Genomic DNA, 25,354 nt, shown 5'->3' on the forward strand with positions numbered 1-25,354 from the left:
ATCTGAACAGGACTTTGCCCTCTTTTACTGCCATTTCCCAATCATTAATATATTTTTCCTTAAAAGATGAAAGATGCTTTACATCGTTGGCTCATACAATTGTAGGTAGATAGTCTATATGAAAAATAAATCCGGTTTAAACTCTGACAGGAAGAAGATGACTAGTAACATTACAATATACTCCAGCTCAGTGGGGGGCGGTAGCGCGCATACAGTCTGTCTTTGCAGCCGTCTCTTTCGTCAAAGAGGAAAACAGCGACTGCAGGAAAAGAGGAAGCACAAATGCATCGTTTGTTTACAATCAGAACAATTCCTGACTACGTGAAAGTTGATTCATAATCTTATACTTCTGTATAAGGTAAGTTATATGAACACAAATCAGAATACCTTTAGCATTGTAGTATTAGCTCATTTATTTGGCAGAAATAACACATCGCTGTTGTATCTAATGCCAGGTCAATACTGCTTTAGAGCATGTTGGGATGAAGAGGTTAACTTCAAACTGCATTTACAACCTAAAAATTGTTTGCTTTAGTTTATTTATTGCATCTTAACCACACGAGATAATGTTAGCTTAGCAAGGAGCTATGTAGCTTTAGTGATAGTTCATTATTTTAATGTTATCTTATTTTACTTTGTGAATTTCTCAACATTATTGACATTCATGTCTATAATTCCATCTGATGATTGGCACAAAATAAATGAGAGACAGGATGCTTTGCAAAGATATGGCCAATGTTTTAGGATTATTGCTGATAGTAAAATGGTTAACAAGAGTGATAATTTTGCATTTACTCTGGAGTTCTTGTGGTCACACATTAAATTTTAAAAAGAGCTTCATCCACAGAAATGTTCATTTTTGTGTCAGAACGTGTGATGTATTTTACTGTTACATGTAATAATGTAAAGAACAGTAAACCTTAGGTTTCTTTTTTCATATTATTTTTCAAGTAAAAATTTGGTGTTTCACAAATAAAACGCCCTCAACATAAAAAGTGTCTGTACTGGATAATAGTCTTTCTGTCAGATGTAATGTATATAATTACTCTATTTTAATGTCTGTCCTAATTTTTCAACTTAGGGATGGATCCTTGTTATCCTCCAGATTCACGACATGATGACAGAGACCATAATGATGATGATAATGATGTCACCTCCTGGGTGTCGGTGTGTCCCAAGGGCCTCTGGAGAGTACAGCAAAAGCGAACAGGCGATAGGGGTCAACAAGGGGGTCAACAGACTTCTTCTCCCTCTGGAGATGATCCAAGTATGAGATTTTCAGGATTCCTGCAGATCCTTGAAAAGTCTTAGATTGCACATTAGAAATTTAAGGCAATAAAAAGTCTAAAAAGTATGGTTCTTACCAGTTAGAGCAGTGGTTCCCAACCTGGGCTCCAGGGACCCATGGGGGGGGCTCCAAAGATCTCAGGGGGGTAGGGTCCTGTCAGCTCAAGATGAAAAAATAGCACAGGATCTGTTAACTTTTTAGAGAAAAAGTTAAATTTTTAGAAAAATCATGTTTTTTTTGGGGGGGGGGGTTACATTATGTTTTACAGTTATAAATGTATGAGAAACCAGACTGAAAACAGTCAGGTATTCAGCTATCTTTGAATTAATAGTTCTGGTTCACATAAATGTATGACTATAAAGTAAAATGTTTCAAGTTTTTTCCTGTAAATTTACAACTTTTTAAACCTGAAAATTTCAAAAATTTCTTGAAAATTAACAGATCCTCTATATTTTCGTATTTTTTAAGAGTGGCCCTAATACACGCACGTGTGTAGGCCTACTGTGTTGGGATTTTGTCAATGAAATGATGTTCTGAATTTCCTCAAGGAGGACCTCAGACCCCTCTCTGATTTTGTCTGACTGTAAATAAATACACTCTTTACTGTTGTGACACACTAGTCTAGTGCTCTGACATCTGGACTTACAGGTAGCCCACTTAAAAATAAGTCTTGCTGCCCACCCTTATTTTAACAGGTCTCTTCTGTCACGAAAAGCTTTCAGTGTTGCTCTCTGCCCTTGTTTTAGTAAAGACATGTTGTCCAGTTCTGACAAAACCGCTGCTGTGGCTAAGTCCGAACTAATCAGTTCACCAGTCGCATCAAAACTAATCCATTCCCCCCATAACTCTCACAAACTCATGCCGAAAGCAGGTCAGCAGAAGAGCAAAAACATCTTTCACATCTTGAAGAACTTTGAGTGTTGTTTTTATTCTTTATGTCATACAGAAATGGGGTCCCGTTCTAGTAAAACTGATGCTATACTACAGCTGTATCTGAGTTAATCAATGCAGGACGCAGCCATTAGACATGGCTTTGAGTACAACTAAACCCCATCCAGCGCAACTCAGCTCTGTGTGGCTCTTAAAGTATTGTCAGTCACTTAGTCAGTCACATGCAGACCCATGTGTAGGGCTGACCTCAGCGGTCAGTCAAAAAGGTAGTATTAATTTTTCTAAGTTCAGGTCTTAAAAAAGTCTACTTTAATTTTTAAAAGCATGTAGGGACCCTGTTTTTCTGTTACCCCTTCTCAATATAATTGATCAGGTTGGAGTCCATGTGTTTGCACATATGTGTGTTGAGTATCTTGTGCTCTCATTTTAAGACGGTCTCTTTGCTTTTCTAGCATGCAACTACAGTCCAAGGTTGGGCTCACTGTGTCTAGTCCGAGTGTGTCTGAAAGCTAACATGGATGAAGCAGACACTGTACTATCAGAAAATGGGCATGAGGAACCTGACCAGTCACTCTTCAAGGTTACGGATGCAAAACCTACTGCCTTCCCGAGGTGTCAGGATTCTGTGCTGCAGGTCCCCCTGGGTGACTGGATAACGCTGAGGCAAGGAGAGGGCCAGTGCGACATCATAGAAGCATGTATGGAGGGAATGAGAGCAGGAGAGAAATGTGAGGTAAGAGTGGCAAGAGGCAAACCAATAGCAAAGTAATGTTTGTTTGATTATTCTGTGTTTTGTCAGTAACAAAGTATATTTTCATTATTATCTTTGTATATGTAACAAAGTGGTTCATATTATAAAAAGTTGTCAACATTTTTGGGATATTTCTGATAAAGGGTTTCTCTGCAGGGGTGTTGAGGATATATGATCTGTACAAGTAAAATAACTAAAAAATGAGTTGTGACACAAAACATTAACTGTGACCATATACGTCATCTTGTACATCTTGTACTTATGTTCTGAAAGTTATTTTATGTTTGCTATGAAGGGTTACCTTTTTCGTCAGAAAACCAAAATTAAATCAGGAACACACTCATCATAAATGTAACCATTTTATTGCAAAATGAATATACACTTTTACTTGGCAGAAAAGGCTCTGCTCAAAAGATGCTTCCTGTGTTAGTCAAGCAGCATGCTTTGACTTTCCAGGAAGTGCATGGCTAGAAACCCCCATATGGATAGACACATTTAGGATAATGAATACAATAAAATCAGTTCAAAGCAATTAATACATAGTAGCATGAATCTGAATATGAGGGTGCAACAAGCTTTGTGTTATAAAGGAGGAGGCTGGGGTCGAGAAGGTTAAGTTTTGCCAGCAGCGTGGTACGTCAGCATTAATGTAAGCAGTGATTAGAAAGAAGTATGTCATTAAAATACACTGCTGTGCTGAGAGAAAAAGCTGTGATTGGTTGTGAGAGCAGGGAGGCGATAATTGGGGTCAACTGGCTATCAGCTGATCACAGCTGGGTGTATGACTACTGTGCCCTGCATGAATGCCAAGCTTCATTAAAAAGCTGAGACAGATGACAAGATAGGGTTTGTTGGCTTAGTACAGCATGCAGAAAATAAATTACAATACAGTTAACCACACATGAATGATTTGTTTCAAATTCCAGTAAGGCCCTTGCTTGCCTGCGTTCCCCAAAATAAAATCTGTAATTGTTGACCCAGATTGAAAGCACATAATCACACAACCATATTTTAAGTATATAGTAAGGTACAGCCAGTCTGACCATTGTTTTTTGGCTTTCAGATACTGATTTCTCCCGTGGAAAATGGACCAGATGATGAAAATAAACCTGTATGTGCCACAGTTGAACTCAAAGCATTCTCCCCTGGTAAGGAATCCTGGGAAATGTCTCCTGGTGAAAAGTGGGAATGGGTAAAGTCACACAAAGACAAGGGTGGAGAAAGATTCAGGAGTGGGGATCTGTGGGGAGCGGCAGACAGCTACAGTCGGGCTTTAAAGCTTCTTATCACTCTCTATGGACACATTAGAGAAGCAGAGAAAAGGGGACAACTACAGGAAGTGAAGCAGCAAAGAGACACTGACTCGGAGGATAAAAGACAGTGCCGTCCTTCGGTGAATGAGTTCAAAACCACCAAAGCAGAGCTCCACTCGAACCTGTCTCTGTGTCAGCTTAAACTGAACCAACCAGAGCGAGCTAGGGCCAGTGCAGCTAAAGCCACTCAGCTGGAACCTGGGGGTGCTAAAGCCTGGTATCGACTGGGCCAAGCCTGCCAGATGGTGAACGAGCTGGAGGAGGCCAAGCAGGCATATAAGAAACTGCTGGAGCTACAGCCAGAATCATCTGCTGCGATGAAGGCACTCAAAAACATAGCAAATAAAGAGAGGGAGACAAACACACAGCTGGGACTTAGACTCAGCAAAATGTTCAGCTGAAGGTTCTATAATAAACAATTATTATCTGATGTCTGTAGACTGGAGTGGTTTGTATGTGTCAATACAAGAAGAGCTGCTACAGCTCCTGATCTCATGAGTAAAGCTACTGATGTGTGAACTCCGTGTTGTTTGTGCATGAGTTGGTTAAATACTATGAGGGACCAAAAATAAATGTATGAATAAAGAAACATTTGAATAAATGCATTATATTTATTTTTACATTTTCTTTTCAGTAACTGACTTAATGTATTTTTGTATTTATTTTATTCCTCTCTCTCACCCCGCTTTCATTGTAGCAATTACTGATGGGACAGCTTTCTTTAGTCATCCACACGCTTAGTTCAGTGGTAAGGTCCAACTCTTTCTGCTTTCATTCAAGCACAAGTCCTCAGTGCTTGGTGTTCTTGTGGTCAAGCAGTGTTAAAAAAAAAAAAAGATAACCTAGTCAAATCCACATTTTCATTTATAAAGCACATTTTAAAATGGCAAAAAGTTCCCTGAAGTGTTATGAAATGAAAAATAAAAACAATAAATCACAAGTCTAATGTAAAAACAACAAATAATTGTTGATAAAAAGCCATCTCAAAGAGTCAGAGTCCAGGTAATGACAGTGTGGTTTTAGATTTTGTACAGCACCCAGTGCCATAATCTATGCCCAAATTTACCGTCAAATACACTGACACCCAGTGCACCATCTGCAGTCATAATTTAAGTGACATGAAAAAATTAGAGGCTATGTTTCAGTTGAACTACATCCATATATATTATAACCTCCTTATCTACTTTTATGTTTGAAAAGTTTATAATTTCTATTACCGTATTTGTCTTCTCTCTTCGGATAGTCTGGCAAATCCTCAGGAGTTAAAATAATTTCATTTGAGATCATATGCAAAAATAAGAGAGGGAGATGGATTTGAACTCCTCAGAGTATTTGGAAACAGAAGAAGGTGCTTACTGGCCCCTATTCCCTGTCCCTGTCCCCATGATTGTTAATATGTCAACCATCAGGTCATGTCAACATTTATAACGACATTTCTAGTTTTAGCCAACGAGTTTCTCCATTTAAAATTGCTATTCAAGACTGTGAATGGCAGCTAACCTATCACTGGGCTGTTGTTCATAGTCTTCAGTAAAAAAATAATTAAATAATTGCAATTATTTATGTCCTTATTTATTAATACTTAGGTCACTTACGGGGACAAAGGAAGTGCTTTAAATGTTAATGAAGCTGCAGTTCCTTGGTTGACCACAGGGTGTCAGAATTCAGCCGCCATAGGTTGTCAATCTGTAGACAGTATTGTTTGGGCTCACCATTGACCTGGGTTCGAACCAGACCTTCTTGTTGGAGGTGTGAACGCAAAGCAGACCAACTTGTGAAACAAAAGCAGGATTAGGCATAAACCGTAATGATATACGGATTTGTATGTGATTTAATACGCACAAACCTCCCTTGGCGTCTGGGTAGCCATGGCAACACGTCGTAGTCCGTGGTGATTAATTTGTCTCGTATAAAGGACGACATGCTGGACAGCTCACCGCCTTGCCGGCTGCTCATAATGCCGAAATGCAAGAGCAGAAACCACAAGACAGCGTAAATTCTGTGATTTTTCATTGTTTATGTGGAAGAAAAGACCGACGGAAGGAGTTACGTCTTCTTCTACGCCTTCTTTTCTTCTTGGTCGCCGTTTGTTTGTGGCGACAGCGCTCCTAGCGGGCAAATGTTGTAGGTGTTCAGACGGTTTGTTCCGCTTGACCAAGAGAGCAGTGTGAATGCGAACCAAACCAAAGAAAAGTGCACCAATGTTGCAATTTCTGTTCCAAAACGGACCGAGTCCCCGGACTATCAGGTGTGAGCACGACGTAACGCTTTCCCAACTGGAACTTTAAATGTTCCAATGTGATTGACGTACACTAAAGATGGAGCACGCATGGCGATTGGCTGTCAGAAGATAGACTCTGGCGTCTGATTGGTTTTCAGAAGAACGAGGACGGGATTTCGAAAGATGGAGCGCGGCATTTGATTAGTTTTCAGAAAGATGGAGCACGGGGCGGGATTGATTGTCAAGGGATGAACTGTGAGGTGTGATTGGTTTATGAAGGATGGAGCCACTGGAGCGGCATATATAGTTGGAGTCGCGACTTGTAGTCGGGTACCACGATGCTGTCATGTGTCAAAATGCCGAAACCCGGGATCGAACCAGGGACCTTTAGATCTTCAGTCTAACGCTCTCCCAACTGAGCTATTTCGGCGTATTACAAACTTGCTTTCTATTTCTTGATTAACACAATTGGAGGATGTGACGATTACATGTTATATATTTATAATTACCTTGCCCACATCAGCGTAGCTGGAGGCGAAAACAAGCTGCTGCACCTCCATTCACTTAGCTTGAAAAATCAGTATCACACAGCAATGTCTGATGCAGGAACCTGTGACTATTACTATTTTTTAAAACTGAAGACAGGACCTCCAGCTATGCGCATTCCAAGTTTACCTGCATAGAATAGCATCAGATATTGCAATAACTGTACGTTTGGGCTTTAAATGCACTCGTTTTTACATCTCTCTTAATTGCTCCCGAGGAAATTATCTGTTCTTCTCTAAAGCACGTACTCTCATGGCTGTGTCTCATGTTTATTCCCTGTTAGAAAACGGGCAGAACAGAGCATGTAGGCTGACCTCACCTCCATGCTTTCAGCCTGGCCGCGGGCCCGACCTCAAACAAGTCCTTTCAGACGACTTTCGATGACTCGGGGACTTGGAAAACCAGTATGCGGGAATACTGTCTTAATATACCATGAAACGGTGGTTGTGGTGGGTACCACAGGGCTTTGCTAAATTTGTGCAGAAATAGCTGTCTAATTCATGTCCGTCAAGGGAAGTAAACAGGGTGCTGCTGTTTGCTTGCACCTCGAGTATATGACCACGCCCCCAAATACCCGTATGTATGTATGAACGATTACTCAAACTTTAACATGTTTGTGTGACCTTCGGCGAGGAAATGTTTCGGGTTTTTTGTTCTAGTTTTGTGTTCTCCCTCAGCGTAACTTTTTCAGAAATTAAAGGTCTGCTTTAGAACACCTTCCTACCTTTGAGGATATTGGACACTTTCCTCTATACAGAAATTATTAGGGAATTTGAAAAAGCCAGTCTGTACTTTATTTGTTGTTGCTAAGTTAGGGTTACGTACCCAAAAAAAGGGAAAAAAACGGTAGGAAAAATGTATTTATTTTACCCCTCTGAAACTTTACTTACTGAAGATCCAAAACGCATTAACAAAATTATAAAATACTGTCAAATGACCAAGGAAATATGTTGCGCCTTTAAATGAATTTCTCGTTTGCTGGCAGCCATTTGGTATTCAGATATACAGAGACAAAAAAATGCAAAAAAAGAAAACTGAATTTAAAAACACACACAATTCAAAGATTGAAGCATGTGCAACTTCAAATCATAAAACATGTCTTTTCCTGCATCGTAGACCAACTTGTTCCCAACAACCCTTAGATTAGATTTTGGCTTCTCCTGTGTTTCTGCAGTGATTTTGTCCTGTCCTGCACCACCATATATTTATGTTTCAGTTCCATTTAGATTTTTGTGACTTTGTGACATCAGTGTGTGTCTGGGCTGCTGACAACTGTTTCCAAGCATCAAGGATGAGCACAAATGGTATGACAATCCACAGCATATTCATGAACACAAAGTAGAACCAGAAGTAGATGGGATGTCCCAGCTCGCTGTGAGCATAACCATCTCTGTGCTCAGTGAAGAAGTAAAGCACAGCTCCGTATAGCTGACCTAGAACCAGATTATTTAGTAAGTAACATGCTGTGAACATGATCAATAACAAACAATTAAATTTTGAGATAAAAGTACAGTAATAATCTCCTTACCTAATGAAATAATCAGCTGCAGAACAAATCTGTATGGTTTGTTGGTTAAGAAAGCGAAGACAGTCCAAAAGCTGAAAGGGCCCCATAACCATGCAGTCACAGTCTCCATACACACAGTGAAGTTATCTGCTCTGGATAGAGAATAAATATGTACAGAAGGCTAAGTTATAGGTGAATCATAAATGCTTCTGTTCATCATAGCAATGTAGCAAGCATTACTTACATTACATATCGACTATCTCCTTTGGAGTACTCTTTCCCTGAGAAAGAAAAGTATGTACTATATCAAGCTTATTACAAAAGGAGCATGAGGTTAATACACTTCTAAAGATATGCATCTCAGTTTTTACTCACACAGCTGTGACAGGAAGCTCTGGTCCCCAGGAATAACCGCATAATACAGAGAGAACCAGCCTTCAATGACACCATGGATGAAACCACAGACAGCAAACCAGCATACAGCCAGACGCCTCCAGGTACTCAGTCTGCCAGCAGCTCCTTTCTGACCAGTAATGAGCCAGGTCACAAGCAGAAATACACCAGAGACAGAAAACAGGAACACCAAAATCTCTGACATGGATCGGTCATTTGCTACATAGGCGGGGATCAAAAGGTCCCTTGGCCAGTAGGGATGAATGACTCCAGTTGCTGTTGTGGCATCCATTATCTGTTTTAGGAAAGGTTGATCATGAGTTAAGAGGTGTCCACATAAGACTTTAAAAACGGATTTTAACAAATCAATAACAAAACAACACTACTCATATATAAGTTTAATAAATCAATGTGCTCTCTGCATTTTACTTTTGTCTGCATAATAATTCAACCAAACATTTCTTATTTCAAAACTTCACAAAGGAAGTTTGTAGAGGTCCACTCAAATGCTTAAACTTGAAATGCAAATAATAAATAGAAAATCATGTAGCTTTGTTCTTACCGATTATGTGTCCCAAATGATGTGAAGTCTCGTCTCAGCTGTGTAGAAAAACTCAATTACCGTGAAATGAAACAATCCTCCTGTCTGATTATGTGCAAGAGCAATGCAGAGAATATCAACACGGAACTAGGTAATGTAGAGGGCGGTTACCAGTGGTACAAAGTCCAATCAGATGACGTTATTCATAGAGCTAGCGGCACTCGCGATTCAGCGGCCAGCTGATTGGCTCTTCTTCTCGGAACATGAACGCAGTCATTACCAACTACCAGTAAAAAAGGCTCAGTCGCTCTAAAGTACCGCCTTCTTTCAAATGAGCCACAGATATGAAAGGATATTTCGAGTGGTGAGAGGTGAACACTTGAAGATATAATATACGATTTTCATTTGAGACACTGCAGAGCCGATCCTGAACACAAAAATGAACACTAGATACCAGCCCGAACATCTTCATCGAGCAAGCATTACGACTCAAACGGGCGGGTAGAAAACATCACGTGCGATCGCTTCCACATAGTACTACACCTACAAGTATTCTTACACACGCCCGCTCTCTAAAATTAAAAAAAGTTGCAAAACTTGTTTGAGAAATGAAAGCACACAAAGAAAAAAAGATCTCCCAAGCCGTGCCAGGGTGTTATCCCTGCCGTGACCCGGATTCGAACCGGGGTTGCTGCGGCCACAACGCAGAGTACTAACCACTATACGATCACGGCGAGCTACTGGGAGAGATGCTGAGCATATCGTCTACAGACTCTATGAGGCGTCTCCGGAAAAGTGTGTGCTGCAGTTTGAGTAGCTCTTTTTATTTTTTGTATGCACGTTTGCATGCAGCGCCAGCGCAGGCTAACCACAGCTGTGCAACCACTCGCGCGTCGCTACTTTATTGAACTAGTGAGATGGCAGAGCAGACGGTCCCTTCTGTGGAGTTATCCCCTTTAAATTGGCTTTTTGAAAAACAGGGAAGACGACAACAAGTGCAAAGTAATTTTAAAGGTCCTGTTTTTGTTTTCATTGAATCAGCTGCGCAGCTGTTCCATTTACGCAGGGTTCTTACGCACAGCCTTGTTGTGATTTTTTATACCTGTGCAGGTTGTTGTCAGTCTGTGAGCATATTAACGAGCTGGAAAGGTTTTAATGGTAGAGAAGCTATTTTTACAGTAAGCGCAAAATAAGTCCGAGAGGTAATTTTTTTTTTATGATCTGCCTCTGACAGAGAAGATGTGTGCGATTTAAGTGCGACTCAAGTCCCAATCTCTGGTTAAACCAACTAACAAGTAAATATACAGATGTTGAATTTGGTAATTTTCTTCAATATTTCAATTTATTCAGCAACAGTCTGTGTGTGTCTGCGTGTTGATGTGGGTGTGTGTGTTTTACCACAATTAATTTTGTGTAAGCCTATTTATCTTCACCTCTCATTATTTCAAGTAAACTATATCTATTCTAAAGCAGAAGAATGTCAGACGTTGTGTTGAACACGGAAGAGTGTTAGGGCCACTGAAAAAAAAATGAGACGAATTCTTTATTTATTTATTTTTTCTTTTTTGGTCATTTGTGAGATTAAAGTCAGAATTCTGAAAAAAAAGAGATTTTTTTTCACTTGTGATAAAGAAAGTCAGAATTCTGATTTTAATCTCAGAATTCTGACTTTAAACTCAGAATTCTGACTTTAAACTCAGAATTCTGACTTTAAAGGTGCAGTGTGTAAAATTGGGAACATTTAACAGTTAGATTCTAGATTGCAATGCCTGCTTCTGGTGGTAACCCTGGCAACCAACTGAAAAAATGCATACAAACTGATAATTGGCCCCTATAATTAAAGCTGCATTGTGTAGAATTGGAGATATCAATATCTAATGGTCAATTCTTCTGTTTCATGTGATAACTTCTGCAACCAATATGTGCATCTGTTATTTGGTTCATTCTGTGGTGCCATAGAAACAGGCAAAATGCAAAAATCCAAGATGGCGGCATCCTTGGAGGGACCCTCCCTATGTATGAATAAAAGGCTTATTCTGAGTTATTTTAAAAAACAAATTTAAAAAATGTGTTATCAGATGTCAACACTAATTTAGATCAGTCTACTTATAAATGTTATGTTTCATTTTAACCAAGCTTGTTTTGCTAAATGCTACCAGGCTAAATATTACACACTGCACCTTTAAACTAAGAATTCTGACCTTTATCTCAGAATTCTAGCTTTAATCTCAGAATTCTGACTTTAAACTCAGAATTCTGACTTTAAACTAAGAATTCTGGCTTTTATCTCAGAATTCTGGCTTTAATCTCAGAATTCTGACTTTAAACTCAGGATTCTGACTTTAAACTCAGGATTCTGACTTTAACTCAGAATTCTGACCTTTATGTCAGAATTCTGGCTTTAATCTCAGAATTTTGACTTTAAACTCAGAATTCTGGCTTTTGTCTCAGAATTCTGGCTTTAATCTCAGAATTCTGACTTTTATCTCAGAATTCTGGCTTTAATCTCAGAATTCTGACTTTTATCTCAGAATTCTGGCTTTAATCTCAGAATTCTGACTTTAAACTCAGAATTCTGACTTTCAAACTAAGAATTCTGACTTTTATCTCAGAAATCTGGCTTTTATCTCGGAACTCTCAAGTTTTTTCTCACAAGTGAAAAAAAAATCGTTTCAAATTTTTTTTTTTTGTTCAGTGGCCATAATACTTTTCCGTATGAACAACCGATTTTTTTCTGTGAAACACAGCTTGAGCAGAAAGAGCAAACAAAATAGGCTAACCCATATAAATTTAACAGACAGTGTCTGGGGGTTATTGCTGTTCTTATAGATGCAGTTTGCTAAGATGTCCACTAGATGCCACAAAGCTCCTGGCGAAGGAGAACGTGTGTGAGTCTCTCTGACGGGAAAGAGAAGGGAGGCCGCGGACTAATCGTGTGTGCCACAAGTAAACGCTGTCAGCTAAATGAGTGCACTCAGATGATATCTATTTATAAGCCATGGTCCATGGAATATAAAAACAAGATATCTATGGGATGCAGAACGGTTTGCCCTATTAATAAATAGCCCTAAGAACGACTGATTGTGTATCATTCCCATATGGTCTAGCGGTTAGGATTCCTGGTTTTCACCCAGGCGGCCCGGGTTCGACTCCCGGTATGGGAACTGCTATTTTGATCAAGCTAAAAAAAGAAGCGTGCTCCAAAGGTCGCTTTTACATGAGGACAAATAGACTTTCTATTATTCATTTATATATAGTTTGATACATCTTACAACAGGGATATCAACAATATTTCACATAAAATGCTAGATAAATATGTTGATTTTGGATTTTTAATTCACACAACCTTTTTCATTAAAAAAAGAATATTGATGCTTTTTTGTTTTGAAGCTAAGCTTCATAGGCTTTAAATAGTAGTCACATGACATGTTGGGTCACGTGACCACTATACGGAAGCAGAACCCAAACCCTATTTTGCAATCTCGATGTTGTTTGTCCATACAATACTGCTTCTATGTTAGTGTTTGATACGCAATTTTATCAAAGCAGGAAAGATTTCTGACCATTAAGTTAAATCGGCATGGGTGTTACAGAATTAGAGGAATCTTCTCTTTTACTGGACGACAAGCTTCTCCGTTTCATGGACCTGCTGGAGTTACTGGCAGAGAAACGAGCCACGCTTAACTCTCTCATCGAGCAGGTAATAATCCATGATATCAAGCTTGGTACCAGTATGAAGCGAATTTTGTACCAGTTGTCGATCAAAGCCAGAAATTTTAATTTTAGCTTAATATGCACCATAGTATAGTCATTCATGTATTTTTCGTAGGTAAAGGTGTGTATTTAATCCTTTTTCACATTTTATGTTACCTATTTAACCAACTGTCTTGTATGCCACAGGGATGGTTTTCTATATCCAAGGCTAGATACTCCATGGGAAACAAGCAAGTGTCTGCTCTTCAGTATGCAAGTGAAACTGAGCCCCTAGTTTATGTGAATGCAAGGTGAGGAATTAGACATGAAATTTTCCAGGTAAACTGTAACAGCGGAATGATCAGTTATATTTATGTATTTGTTATAGAACACTCGATGATGGTGAGGTGGATTTCTGCACAGAAAAGGCTGAGCAAAAATCTAGTTATGAGCCTGAAAAAGATTCACAGTCAATAGAGGATATTGGACCTCAAGAAGAAGGTGAGTCTGGTGCCATCATTCTGTGATCAAAAAGGAAGGTTGACAACATTCACAATGAACTGATCTATTTCCTGTTTATTTAACTGTGTGGTTTCAAAGGTGTCAGGAGAAGAAACAGGCCAAAAAAAGATACCATGGAAAAAGAGGATAGAGAAGAAGGAAGCGACAAGAAAACTCCTGAAGTAACTTCAGTTAAAATAAGTCATCACAGTCCTCAGCAAGATCCACTGAAATGGTTTGGGATTCTGGTGCCTCAGTCTCTAAAACAAGCACAGTCGTCATTCAAGCAAGGTAAAAAGACATGGTTTAAAGCTATCAGATATGACTTTGCAAATGTTTTATTTTAGAACATAACTAAGATTAGTTGCCAAAAACAACAATGCAAAAAGACTTTTACAATTGATGTTACTCACATTTTTCCTGAGATCTGTAAGGTTTGGGAAATGATGCTAACATGGCCCAGACCACCTGAAGTATTCTGCTACACCGCAAAATGATGTCCCAAATATCTGCTATACACTACCCTGCATTTCACACAAACAGAAAAATGCAAACAATTCACAACCTGGTCTGGATCACCTTAAGACGCCCGGAAATCAGCTGATAATGCTGTCAGCATGTAACCTTGCAAAGCAGATGGATACGCCCATTTCCATGATTCTCACTGGCGAATCCATCTTGTTAAGCTCCCATCTGAACCGTTTGGGCCCGGTTAGAAAGTGACAGGACCAATTAGCAATGAGGGGCAGTACTTTCAGGCATGGCAGAGTCGTGACGTAAACAAGCAGCAGCAAGAGGCCAGTGCAATTATGGCGGAAGAGATTATCGTGGATGCTGCTAAAGCGTAAGTTTTATCAGAACTTGACAACAATTCTTTGTTAAAAGAAGAACAAAGGACAGCAGTGAGTTGTTTTTCTTTTCAAAAACGACAAAAGTCGAGTACTTACATGTCTATAATCGCCATGTTTCACGTTATTCCCATAGCTGCGCACGCGCAGCTCGATAGCTGCTACGTCACATGTTGTGTTGCTCCTATTGGCACGTAGAGATGTGACGGACAGAACGTTCATCCAATCACACTCCGAGTTTTTTCAAAGCCTCTGCCTTTTCTCAAACGTTTCCTATTGAAGCTTTCCAGATGGATGTGTTTCCATCTGGCGTGTCAGGTTAGTCAGCATGAGGATGCTCTTTGGTTCTTAGTCTTTGCTGAAAACTTTTTTTTTCTTTTTTGCACACTTGCTGGGTTTTCTGTTTTAGGTTGAATATTCACCATTACAAATACGTTTTCTTGAGTTGCAGAATAATGAGCTCTCAAGGCCAGAGTGAGGCTGTACTTACATGGGGAAACTTGTACAAATCCATGTGGCATGTGTGTGCTTGTATCAGTCACTTTATTGACATAATAAATGAATGAAATTATAAATATTCAAAGGGCATACAGACAAATAATCTTATTGCTCTGTTGCCACAGTTTCAGCCTTTTTGAGACAGTCAAATTAAAGAATGAAACTTGAACCAACATTAAAAGCAAGTTAAAAAAAAAAAAAAAAACTATTACTTAAACAACTTGCACATTATGAAACTACTCTAAACCTTGTTGAGGTTTAGTGGCAACAGTGCACATAAACAGGGAGAAACTTTTGAAAAGTTATTTTTTTCTGTATAAATACAAAACCATATCCTTTATTCTCAATTGTCATTCCTGTCTTTTTTTTCAGTTATAGAGCTGTCAGCTGAGATTGCGACCCTTCAAGCTGCTGTGGTGAAAACACGTCAGGAGCTAAAACACGACATTGAAGACAAACTGATACTCCAGGAGAAAGCCTCAGCGGTCCAGCTAGAGAAGCTGGCAGAGTGAAAAACTAAAGATGGTCTGAGAGTGTGAGCAGACATATCTGTTGAGAGCAAAATAGTTTCTTTTATTTATATTTGAATTGCTCAGTTTGAATAATATTAAACATTTAGATTTGAATCAAAGTTAAAATGACATTGCTTAACTTTGATAATTGCACTAAAACACTGAATCTAAATTATATAATTTATATGGTTCAAATTTATATTTGTTTAATACAATTATTCAAGTTAAATTTAAATAAAATTCAGTTTCTTTGGTTGGCTTCTCAGCCATCTGAACTCAACAGTGATACTCCAGGTGGATTTTAGAGTGGGGATTACAGATGTAGCAGTCCCTACTCTTGTTGGAATGGATGTTTGAAGATTGCCATCTTTCCGGATTACCTCAATGGACTATAAAGAAGAATTTTCATGAATAAAACAAAACTTGTAAAAATCCTTCCCACAATGTACCCTTAATTTAGCATTTATACTTTTTATTTGGCGGTTGAATTAAATTTTTTTTGATGATTTACCGGTATTTTTAAAATCAGATACCAGGGATCAAATTCCATAACTTGTTGGTTGTTTTGTTAGCAATTCCTGTGACTGACTTTTTTTCTTTAGGTAATAATGTAAATGAACATTGTGGTTAGTCAATAAAACACGCCAAGTATCAGTCAATGTATTTTGTCCAGATGTCCTTTAGCCCTTAAATGGTAAGAAACCATTCAGACAAACCAGTAAGCAAATCAAGAATTTGTATGTTTTAATTTTATTAAACCTCAAATGTTCTCATTAATGATTTGTCACTAATGTGTAATGTACCTTTGAATACTTAAATGAATCAAGTTATCCACAACTTATGACTTCTCTACTGTTTATGTGAGAGTGGACCCAAATTTATGTCACCAAATGTAACACCAAAAACAACACTTCAGTTTATGCTGCGTCCGACAACAGTTTTTTTCAGGCGTGATGTGGTATTCTCTTGCTATGTGCTTCTGTGTACACAGCAGAGTTGGAAAAAGTACAAGAGTATTGAAACTAAGTAAAAGTACAGTTACTCTGGTTAAAACATTTTTAAGTATAAGTAAAAGTACTGATTTTGAAATGTACTCAAAAAAAGTACAATTACCCAAAAAGAATACTCAATTACAGTAACTTGAATGAATGTAATTAGTTACTTTCCACCCCTGTATTCAGAATTGCTCACAGAATTGGCTGGGCTCCTGAAAAACCCAGGGAAAGGGCCCTCATCATTTGTGATTCATTGAGAACGTCAATGCATGTTTGTTGGATCTGACCAGAAGCACTGTTGCTAGCGTGCTGGCTACCTCTATTTGGACCTGAAAAGTGTGTCAAACTTATTAGGTCCTGATGTTTTGAAATATTTGTGCAATTTTTAACCCTTTTTCAACACAATTCTGCAAACTTAAGTGACTTTTTTTGACACTTTTGACTGAATTCAACATTGTTTTTTGCGACTTCATTGCCACTTTAAACCTATTTTTTTCTGTTTTTTGTTCTTTTTGCCACGTTTAACCGAATTTTCTCGTTTTATGCCCTTTTTTTTGCCACTATTAAGCCACTTTTCACCTTTTTTAGCCACATTTTGCCCCTCTTTGCTACATTTTGCCCTTTTTTTTTTTTTTTTTTCAAATTTTGTCTTTTTTGCCCATTCTTGCCACTGCCATTATAACCTGTTTGACTGCGTTGACTCGCACAAAAAGTAAGGAAATTTGTGACTGGTACATTATTTTTTGTAACAGTGCTTCTTGGCAATAAATCTTATACCACTGGAAAGCCTGTTTAGTTTTAGCCCCTTTTAAATGGTGCCACATTTGTAAGGAACATGCATTTGTGGGATGAGCAGCAGAGCTGAGTATGTAGGTTGCGTCCATGAAAAATTTGCCAAATCTTCTCTGCCAATGCCAAACAGCTTATTCTGCCATTGACTATTGAATCTCATCCCGATATCTCTCTGCATTGAGATTGCCTCCAATGATGACAAGCCTCGTTTTTCCAGTGAGGGAGATGCTGCCCCACACATCACACTGCCTCCACCAAAAGATGTTACTCCATGGGTGCAGCAATCAGCATAGCTTTTTTCACATCTTCTCCACACTTTGATCCTACAATCCAATTGGCTTAGGCAGAATCTGGACTCATCGCTGAACATAACATTCCTCTACATGTTCAGGTTCCAGTGCACGTGTTGCCGACACCAGCGCAAATGGACCTGACGGTGAAGGGCAGTCATGGCAGGCCTCCTGGCAGCCCTATGAGGGCAGTCTGTTCCAAATTGTATGGGGAAAGAGGCGTCGGCCATATCGTCCTGAGAACCTTGACACCTTGACAGCCTACGGTACCTAAGTGCTGACAGAGTGAGGAAACGGTCTTCTTGGGGCATCGTCTTCTTGGGACGCCCACTTCGCAGCCTATCTCTGACATCCCCTGTTATATGGAACTTGGCCTTCAGTTTGGAGATGGTACTAGGGGTCATTCCAAACAATGCAGTGTTTTGCAGAACACCAGCTTGAAGTTGTCCTATCGCACGGGCCTTATCCAGATCAGTCAAACCTGGCATGCCGATTCTTGGAGCAGACACCTACTGACCACTGTTGTAGGGCTCATGCTCACAGGTGCTGCCAATCAGGTGCCAATCAGGCACCTGATTGGCAGCACCTGGGGTACCAGAAGCTCAAACCAAGCGTTAATAGCAACTGCAAAACAAGCTGTTTGCCTGTGGAAGCCCATTTCTGCCACTTTAAAAATAAAAATGTGGAAGTTAGGGAATTTTAAAAAAGAAGAAGAAGAATTCTAAGTCATAATTATGAGATAAAAAGTCGAAATTATGAGATAATGAAGTCACTGTAACTGTGGCATAGGCACACACATTATCTCATAATTTCAACTTTTTATCTCATAATTATGACTTTCTTATCTCATAATGTCGACTTTTTATCTCATAATTTCGACTTAATTATCTCATAATTTCGACTTTTTATCTCATAATAATGACTTAGGATTTTTTTTTTTTTAATTCCCTATTTTTAACTTTGTTTTTTGTTTTCTTTTTTTTAAGTGGCGGAAATGGGCTTCCACAGAAAAGGCCACCGCTCATTTTAACGTTATGAACCATAACTGTAATTGAAAACATCTGATCCAGTCTCAAGTCCTGGCAGCTTGAACGGAGATAGCCGAACATTACCGGAAACTGTCGAAACGGTAATCGAAACTCCTGTTCTTTGTAGGTACTTCCTGGTCCAATCATAACAGTGTCTGTGTGCCTTCATCAAACAGCGCTCTGCTCCGGTCTCTTGCGGTTCAACAACGGATGTAACCTCACAGTAATATTGATGTTTCAGACAGCCGCTGCTGCCCGTGCAGCCTGACTTTGGCTGATTTCAAGCCTCTAAAATCCTGTTTGGTATGAGACCGTCTTCGTTTGCGCAAGTGAGAGCAACATTTGATGTGTGATCAGGGATTGGGGAAAAAAACACGCTAGCCTGGCTGATGAGAAGAGGCGAGGTGAGATTGATACCTCAGACTCCGATTGACTGCAAGTTGATTTGACTTGGTAGCACAGGGACTGTGGGCTCCAATGGCGTCAGCTTCGAAGGTGTCTATTCTGGATTACTTTAATATCGTGTTTGAAGGAGAAAATGGGAAAATCGAGTCCAACTGCAAGGCTTGTGGCACCAGAATCCAGGCGAAACGGAGTGTCACGTCCAACTTCGTAACGCATCTCAAGGTAATTTCAAAATAAAATGTTGTGTATCTATGTTAGCATGGAGGGAGAAACAGTTATTACCAGTCTGTTTCTGTCAGCATCAGTGGAAACAGCTAGCCCTACAGCATCTACACTACACTGTAACCCTGCCCATGCTGACTGTTTCCTCTTCATAAGAGGCTTCGTGCATATTACTGTATCCTCTTTCACATGTTTGGTTTTAAGACAGCACGATGAAGAGCAAACAGGGAGTTCTCTATTCCACCTGTCTACCAGTAACATTGTTTTCACCACTCTCTCTCTCTCTCTCCACTCAGCGGAAACACCAGGCTATGTATGATGACTTTGTGAAAAGGAAAGACATGAAGAGAGAGGGTTACACATCTGCTTCCCTTCATACTTCATACATCACGACTGGAGTGAATAACCGTTACACTGTCCCCATCAGTGCTGGAGTTGGAGGAGGAGGAGGAGGGGGTGCTGGAGGAATGAGAACTCTTGAGGGAGGAGTGGGTGGAGGCTCTGGAGGAGGGGTGTCCAAGTTTGACCGGCATGACCCACGTCAGGTGGGTATTTTGACCATCATCACTTGAGTTGCACATACCAAAGTTGCAAGATCCTACAATTGTTGCATTGCCTGGAAAAAATACATGTTTAAAAAAGACGGTTCATGCTTGTGTTTTTTTTTTTTTACTGTAGGTTTTGATCTCTGAAGCTATTGCTAAGATGATAGTGCGTGATCTGCAGCCTGTGTCCATAGTAGAAAATCAAGGTTTCAGAGAGCTGCTTCAGCTCCTGGAGCCCCGCTACACTCCTGAGGGCCAGCATTACATCCAGAGCCAGCTCCTTCCAGCGTACGCCTACCAGGCCCAGCTAGCCACCCGTCAGGCCCTGGCCTCAGCACACGCCCTTAGTCTCAGTGTGGACCTCTGGAAGGGCTTCACTGGAGCAACCTCAGGGTAAGGTAGCAGAATAAACCAAAAACAGCATGATTACTTTGGTTCCCTTACCGATTAGTCTGATCATCTCTCTGTCTTTATGTAGGTACCTCGGTGTCACCTGCCATTTCCTCACATCTGACTGGAAGATGCGTTCAGCTCTTCTGGCATGTCTCCCCCTGACTGGATGCACTTCTGGGAATCGTGTCCTTTCAGACTTTGATGAAGTGTGCCACTCTCATGGAGTATCCGGGAGAGCATTCCGTATTGTGGCAGACCCTTTCTCTGCAACAGCAACAGTAAAGCCATGTTGTCTACCTGGCTTCCTAATATCAACTCCTCTGACTAGTGAGCTTCAAGAGGATGATAAAGAAGGGCTGGATAATGGGAACAGTTTGAAAGAAGGGATGAGGAATGGCCATGGTGACTGTGGTGAGGAAAGAGACTGGGAGGACTTGTGGGAGAAGGGTCTGGGTGGTTGTAGGGTGGATTGTTTCTCTCGCTGTCTTGAGCAGTGTATCAGAGAGGGGTTACGATGCTGTCCACAACTCACCCCAACACTGGCCAAGGCTGCTTGTTTCTACACCTACATCACCTCTGCTGTCCCTCCTGAAAAACTGAGCCAAGTCTTTGACAGTCCTGGGTTGACCACAGGGGGACCAGGAAACACCCTACCTGCAGCACAGGACTGGGCTGCCCAGCTCAAGGTGTGCAATCTGTTCTTAACATTTATCTAGTATGTTTGGCATTTTTAAGCAATATTGGACATTAAGATTACTAAACACTGACGTATTTGTGCATACATATAAGAGCTTCATGTGTTTACCCACAAACATGAGTTTTATGAGGACATTTAAAGATAATAAAACTATTTTCTATGTTCAAAAATGTTAAGTTAGGAAGTTTTTGTTCTCTTACTGTAAGGATAAATTATGAAGACATCTCACAAGATAAGCTATAGCAGGGGTGTCCAAACTTTTTCCACTGAGGGCTACATACAAGAATATTTAAGGATGTTGGAGCCATTTTATTATCCACAAGGAGAAGTATATGAGAGTTTGTAAAACCAGTATAATTTAGAATAAGTTGTGCTTAATGATTGAGTGTGCCTAAATGGCTAGTTCTGTCAGGACCACTTGGTCAAGAAACACATGGCTATAAATATTTCTTCATTAGCATTTATTAATTACTCAATGATGTAATTTATGTTTGGTGGTGTGGCTGTTCCTAGGATCACCTGCCCTTCCACTGGCCTACATGGAAAGCATCAAGCAGGAATAGCACATATTCATACCCTTTTTGGGGCTGCCAGTCATATTTCAGGTAGTCCTGTTTGGCTAAAGCTACCACTGGCTCTGCCCCTGGAATATTATTACCTCCACCAAGGAGGTTACGTGAGCGGCAGGGTTTGTTCGTTTGTTTGTTTGTTTGTTTGTTAGTTTGTTTGTTTGTTAGCAACATAACTCAAAAAGTTATGGATGGATTTTGATGAAATTTTCAGGAAATGTCAGAAATGGCATGAGGAAGAACTGATTCGATTTTGGGACTGATCCCGATCACTGTCTGAATCCAGGAATTTTTTGAAGGATTCTGTGCTATTGGGAGATAGGGCTAATGGTGGTGGTCTACGCTCTCCAAGTGCTTTTCTATTTGGTACTGCTATTTGCTGCTGTAACCCATCAGGGGGTTAGAAAAAAACATATTATTTTGATTGTTAATAATTTTACTTTGTATGGCATTGTCTCAATAAGTCACAGAGAAAACATATTAATAAATTCCTCTTGTTTGTTTACAGAATTAGCATGGTAGTACCGCCCTGTGTTGAAACTATGAAGTGCAATAACAGTCAAGTACAAGCTTCATGTTCAAATGTGGGCAAATGTCATCATCATTTCTAGACTTTGCTATTCAAAAAAATTAGACCATGAGCTGCATTTGGCCCCTGGGTCCTAGTTTGGACACCCCTGAGCTATAGGCTGCTCTATTTATGGTTAGTAAAAATGACCTTTATTTAGCGGCACAGTCATTTAGTATATAAACATTATGTTGCTAATTGTACAGTAGCCTGGGTAATTTTAGATTTTCTACCACATGGCACAATTGAGAAAGCTTCTATGGTTTAAAGTTGTCCAATTATTTTAATGTAGGTGCTTCGACGGCTGCTGGACTCCATGGAGTTCCTGGAAGAGTTGAGTGGTCCCGGGGAGCTGGCGCTGGCTGTATCAGAGAGAGCTCTGCTGAGGGAGCTGACTGACACTTTAGAGCCTTTCACCGAGGCCTGGGACATGCTGCATGGTGACCGACAGTCAGATCTGCAGACACACAGACATGTGTCCATCAGCCTTGCTCTGCCGTGTGTTCTGGGCCTTCGGAAGCATCTTTCTGAGACGTCGACCCCGCACTGCCCCTCTCTCCTGGCTGGCCTCAGCCAGGCTGTTGAAAATCATCTGGCTCCCATTCTGGACGACCCCCTCTACATCACTGCCACCACCCTGGACCCCCAGTTCAAGCTCACATGGAGCAGCACCCCTGACTGGCACAGACAAGTCCTCATAGAGGAATTATCCAAATATTCAACAGCTTTGAACCTAACAGACCCGAACACAGACCTTCATTCCCAATCCCAAACCCCTCCTGACCCGGCTCCATCACCAATCTCCCCCCTCTCTCGACCCTGCAAGCTCTTCTCTTTCATCAAGCACAGACCGACCACACAGGCTAAGAGCTTAGAGCAGGAGCTGGCAGCGTACCTGCGTGAGGAACCCACAGATGAAGAGCCTTTGCATTACTGGCGGCGCAAAGCAATTGACTTTCCTCAGCTTGCACAGGTGGCTAAGAGAGCATTAACCATACCTGCTTGTGGCACAGCCGTAGAGAACATTTTCACCTTTGCAGAGCGCTGTCTGCGGCCAGAGAGAGGCCGCATCTTACCAAAGAACCTGGAGACGCTTATCTACCTCAAAGCCAACTACAGATTATTATGGACTCATAGCTAAGCATTTCTTTTACCTTAAAAGCAGCTGAATACTTTATACATGCAGTAAAGTTATTGCTTGGATGCTAACCTCTGTTTCTATCTAAGCTAGCAACAATCTCAATCCTCACTGCACATTGAGGGCATTATGCCACACTATTTACTTATTTTCTTTCTGAACAAGGGTTTTTAGACTGCAGTAGGCGTGGATTGCTGTCTGTTTACCTTGCCATTTGCTATGGACTAGAGGGAGAGAACTGAATCAATACTAAGGCATTTACTTTGATATTAATTTCCCTGATCAGGGTCTCCAGACAACCACAAAACCACAGAGCCTGTTCCCTTTTCCCCTATCACATGAAGACAGCGTGTCTCTGAAAGCTAACACTAACCAAATGGTCAGTTCTTACAAACAGTATCAAATGATCCATTTCAGAGGATGTTAATGTTTGTTTTTTTCCAAGCTGCTATACAATATGTCCCTGCATCACTGCTTATCCTCTTTTTTCCGTCTGTATGTATGCCTCATCACTGGGATATCAAAATAAATGAGTTCCTCTTCCAAAGGAAGAGATGTGTGCAGTTTGCAGATGTTAGTGCACTCATGCATAAGCACACAACATATACCTCTTTTACTGATAGAGAAAAGCTTGAAACCTGCTTCTATATCAAATTTGTTGTTGATGTTTGTGCCGTCCATGGTGCGTTGGCCAATTTTTCATTTTCCTTTAATGTTAGATGTTACTTTTAAACTTTTAGGGATTGAAATGGGTGTGACTTGGCTTCTGCTCCTGGAAACTAGCAGATGATGTGTGTGTGTTTGGATTGGAACGATGAATAATGTAGCTTAGTGTGACCTAATTGAAGTATTTTTGAAAACCCTTTAGAGAGAGAAACTGAATATTACAGTGTGTGTTTGCCTTTATTATAGGACTCTGTTTGTTACTCTGTGCTGGGCCAGTGGGGAGCGAGGGTAATTCTATGTAATTCCATTACAGTTAAATTTGAGTCAGCAGGATGGCAGCAGTCACATCCACACAGTCTGCTTATTCTTTCTTTCAACGCATCAGAAAACCATGCATGCTATCTAAGGCTACACTAGAAGGCAAACCTGCATTAAAGTATTAATGAATAATATGTGATTAACAGTAACAGAAAGACAATAGCTTTGATCACTGAATGATTTTTTAAGTCTGCTCTGCATCCAACTGCACACAGCTTTATCCACATATTGCTGTGTTTTTGGTTGAAAATCACATCAGAGAAAGTGTGTTAGCTTAGGTGGGACACAATGAGATTTACCTCATAGATTATAATTATCAAAGAATGCTGTGATCTTAATGATTATCACCCCAGGATGTCTCAGTGGATTTAGATGTTTTGCTTGATGTCCGTGTTGATGTGTCAGTGCCTTCATCTTTGAAAAGTATGTGTTAATTTCTTATCCCCATGGGGTGTGTTGTTGTTTGCGAGTGTATGTAGAGCAGCTTGAAGCCTTTCCTCTCCCCCCTCCTTTCCTTACCGGCTGTGACAGCTCATCCATATGAGTTAGACGAGCAGGCTGGGCTGCGGTCCTGTTGGTAATTGCCTCTGAAATGAATTACTTGGCAGCGAGTGAGACTGAGGGAGGGGAGGAAATTGTAATTGAACTGCCCCCTCTCTCCTTCTCTCTCTCTCCCTTATGCCTCAAGTTATTACATCTGCAGTGCAGAGAGCCATTTTCAGGCTGCACATAGACACACAAAAAAATTACACTCACTCTCACAAAACCAATTTTCCCTCCCACATGCCATGGCCTCAGCAGAGGACCGTATTGATGCAGGGTGATTTCATAGATTGTTCACAGGCGCATGCACACTGGACTTCACTTCCACTATCTTTCATAGCGCAGAGACGTTGTGTTTGTATGTGTTGGTCTTACACTGCCTCCAACCTCCCCTATTTTGGGCGCCCTTTAGCTGGCCTTGGTGTATTGCTAAGGTCTAATGGGGTGCAGGATACTCCAGCTGGCACAAACAAAAGCTGTGTTGAGCAGAAAGAGAGCCCTGGTTACCCCGTACACATGGACACAGCCAAGCACTGTTATTAATAACCTGCCTGTTGCTGGCCTGTTGACAGTTAAAGCCTGATGGATTAAAGAGATACCCCTCAGTGTGTTTGAGGTGGGACATTTATACGCAAAATATGCTACTTTCCTTTCTTTATTTGGCAGCTGAGCACGTTAGAGA

The 25,354-nt window shown here is 40.4% G+C and overlaps 4 protein-coding genes and 3 non-coding genes across 7 annotated transcripts; 4 read left to right on the forward strand and 3 right to left on the reverse strand.

Annotated features, from left to right (window-relative positions):
* The first annotated feature begins 247 nt into the window (after nt 1-247).
* On the forward strand, nt 248-4,863 carry fkbpl (FKBP prolyl isomerase like). Its single transcript, XM_041800296.1, has 4 exons — nt 248-358; nt 1,082-1,267; nt 2,632-2,912; nt 3,994-4,863. Exons 2-4 carry the CDS (start codon nt 1,084-1,086, stop codon nt 4,642-4,644), a joined length of 1,116 nt encoding a protein of 371 aa, XP_041656230.1. The 5' UTR covers nt 248-358; nt 1,082-1,083; the 3' UTR covers nt 4,645-4,863.
* A 1,958-nt stretch (nt 4,864-6,821) lies between these two features.
* trnaf-gaa lies at nt 6,822-6,894 on the reverse strand. The gene has a single exon. It is a non-coding gene; the product is annotated as a tRNA-Phe (tRNA).
* Nucleotides 6,895-7,866: 972 nt separating this feature from the next.
* Nucleotides 7,867-9,599, reverse strand: LOC121518097 (EBP cholestenol delta-isomerase). Its single transcript, XM_041800313.1, has 5 exons — nt 9,473-9,599; nt 8,893-9,205; nt 8,762-8,798; nt 8,539-8,669; nt 7,867-8,443 (listed from the first exon to the last, which is right to left on the reverse strand). Exons 2-5 carry the CDS (start codon nt 9,200-9,202, stop codon nt 8,223-8,225), a joined length of 699 nt encoding a protein of 232 aa, XP_041656247.1. The 5' UTR covers nt 9,203-9,205; nt 9,473-9,599; the 3' UTR covers nt 7,867-8,222.
* Nucleotides 9,600-10,113: 514 nt separating this feature from the next.
* Nucleotides 10,114-10,185, reverse strand: trnah-gug. Its single transcript has one exon. It is a non-coding gene; the product is annotated as a tRNA-His (tRNA).
* Nucleotides 10,186-12,543: 2,358 nt separating this feature from the next.
* On the forward strand, nt 12,544-12,615 carry trnae-uuc. Its single transcript has one exon. It is a non-coding gene; the product is annotated as a tRNA-Glu (tRNA).
* Nucleotides 12,616-12,892: 277 nt separating this feature from the next.
* On the forward strand, nt 12,893-16,276 carry ccdc115 (coiled-coil domain containing 115). Its single transcript, XM_041800314.1, has 5 exons — nt 12,893-13,151; nt 13,352-13,455; nt 13,533-13,645; nt 13,745-13,936; nt 15,364-16,276. Exons 1-5 carry the CDS (start codon nt 13,032-13,034, stop codon nt 15,501-15,503), a joined length of 669 nt encoding a protein of 222 aa, XP_041656248.1. The 5' UTR covers nt 12,893-13,031; the 3' UTR covers nt 15,504-16,276.
* A 1,923-nt stretch (nt 16,277-18,199) lies between these two features.
* si:dkey-109j17.5 (zinc finger BED domain-containing protein 4) lies at nt 18,200-24,145 on the forward strand. The gene is made up of 6 exons (XM_041800274.1): nt 18,200-18,709; nt 18,785-19,235; nt 19,532-19,780; nt 19,914-20,173; nt 20,259-20,859; nt 22,300-24,145. Exons 2-6 carry the CDS (start codon nt 19,086-19,088, stop codon nt 23,146-23,148), a joined length of 2,109 nt encoding a protein of 702 aa, XP_041656208.1. The 5' UTR covers nt 18,200-18,709; nt 18,785-19,085; the 3' UTR covers nt 23,149-24,145.
* Nucleotides 24,146-25,354: the final 1,209 nt, after the last annotated feature.

The sequence above is a fragment of the Cheilinus undulatus genome, linkage group 11 (genome assembly GCF_018320785.1).
Source record: "Cheilinus undulatus linkage group 11, ASM1832078v1, whole genome shotgun sequence".
NCBI classification, from domain to species: domain Eukaryota; kingdom Metazoa; phylum Chordata; class Actinopteri; order Labriformes; family Labridae; genus Cheilinus; species Cheilinus undulatus.

Excerpts from the sequence above, each read along its gene's own strand:
- fkbpl (XM_041800296.1), top strand. The coding sequence starts at position 1,084 with ATGGATCCTTGTTATCCTCCAGATTCACGACATGATGACAGAGACCAT. Across the intron at positions 1,268-2,631 it reads TCCCTCTGGAGATGATCCAA|CATGCAACTACAGTCCAAGG; the intron begins GTATGAGATTTT and ends TTGCTTTTCTAG. Across the intron at positions 2,913-3,993 it reads GAGCAGGAGAGAAATGTGAG|ATACTGATTTCTCCCGTGGA; the intron begins GTAAGAGTGGCA and ends TTTGGCTTTCAG.
- LOC121518097 (XM_041800313.1), bottom strand. The coding sequence starts at position 9,202 with ATGGATGCCACAACAGCAACTGGAGTCATTCATCCCTACTGGCCAAGG. Across the intron at positions 8,799-8,892 it reads GAGCTTCCTGTCACAGCTGT|GGAAAGAGTACTCCAAAGGA; the intron begins GTGAGTAAAAAC and ends TTTCTTTCTCAG. Across the intron at positions 8,444-8,538 it reads GCAGCTGATTATTTCATTAG|GTCAGCTATACGGAGCTGTG; the intron begins GTAAGGAGATTA and ends ATCTGGTTCTAG.
- ccdc115 (XM_041800314.1), top strand. The coding sequence starts at position 13,032 with ATGGGTGTTACAGAATTAGAGGAATCTTCTCTTTTACTGGACGACAAG. Across the intron at positions 13,152-13,351 it reads TTAACTCTCTCATCGAGCAG|GGATGGTTTTCTATATCCAA; the intron begins GTAATAATCCAT and ends TGTATGCCACAG. Across the intron at positions 13,937-15,363 it reads ACAGTCGTCATTCAAGCAAG|TTATAGAGCTGTCAGCTGAG; the intron begins GTAAAAAGACAT and ends CTTTTTTTTCAG.
- si:dkey-109j17.5 (XM_041800274.1), top strand. The coding sequence starts at position 19,086 with ATGGCGTCAGCTTCGAAGGTGTCTATTCTGGATTACTTTAATATCGTG. Across the intron at positions 19,236-19,531 it reads ACTTCGTAACGCATCTCAAG|CGGAAACACCAGGCTATGTA; the intron begins GTAATTTCAAAA and ends CTCTCCACTCAG. Across the intron at positions 19,781-19,913 it reads ACCGGCATGACCCACGTCAG|GTTTTGATCTCTGAAGCTAT; the intron begins GTGGGTATTTTG and ends TTTTTACTGTAG.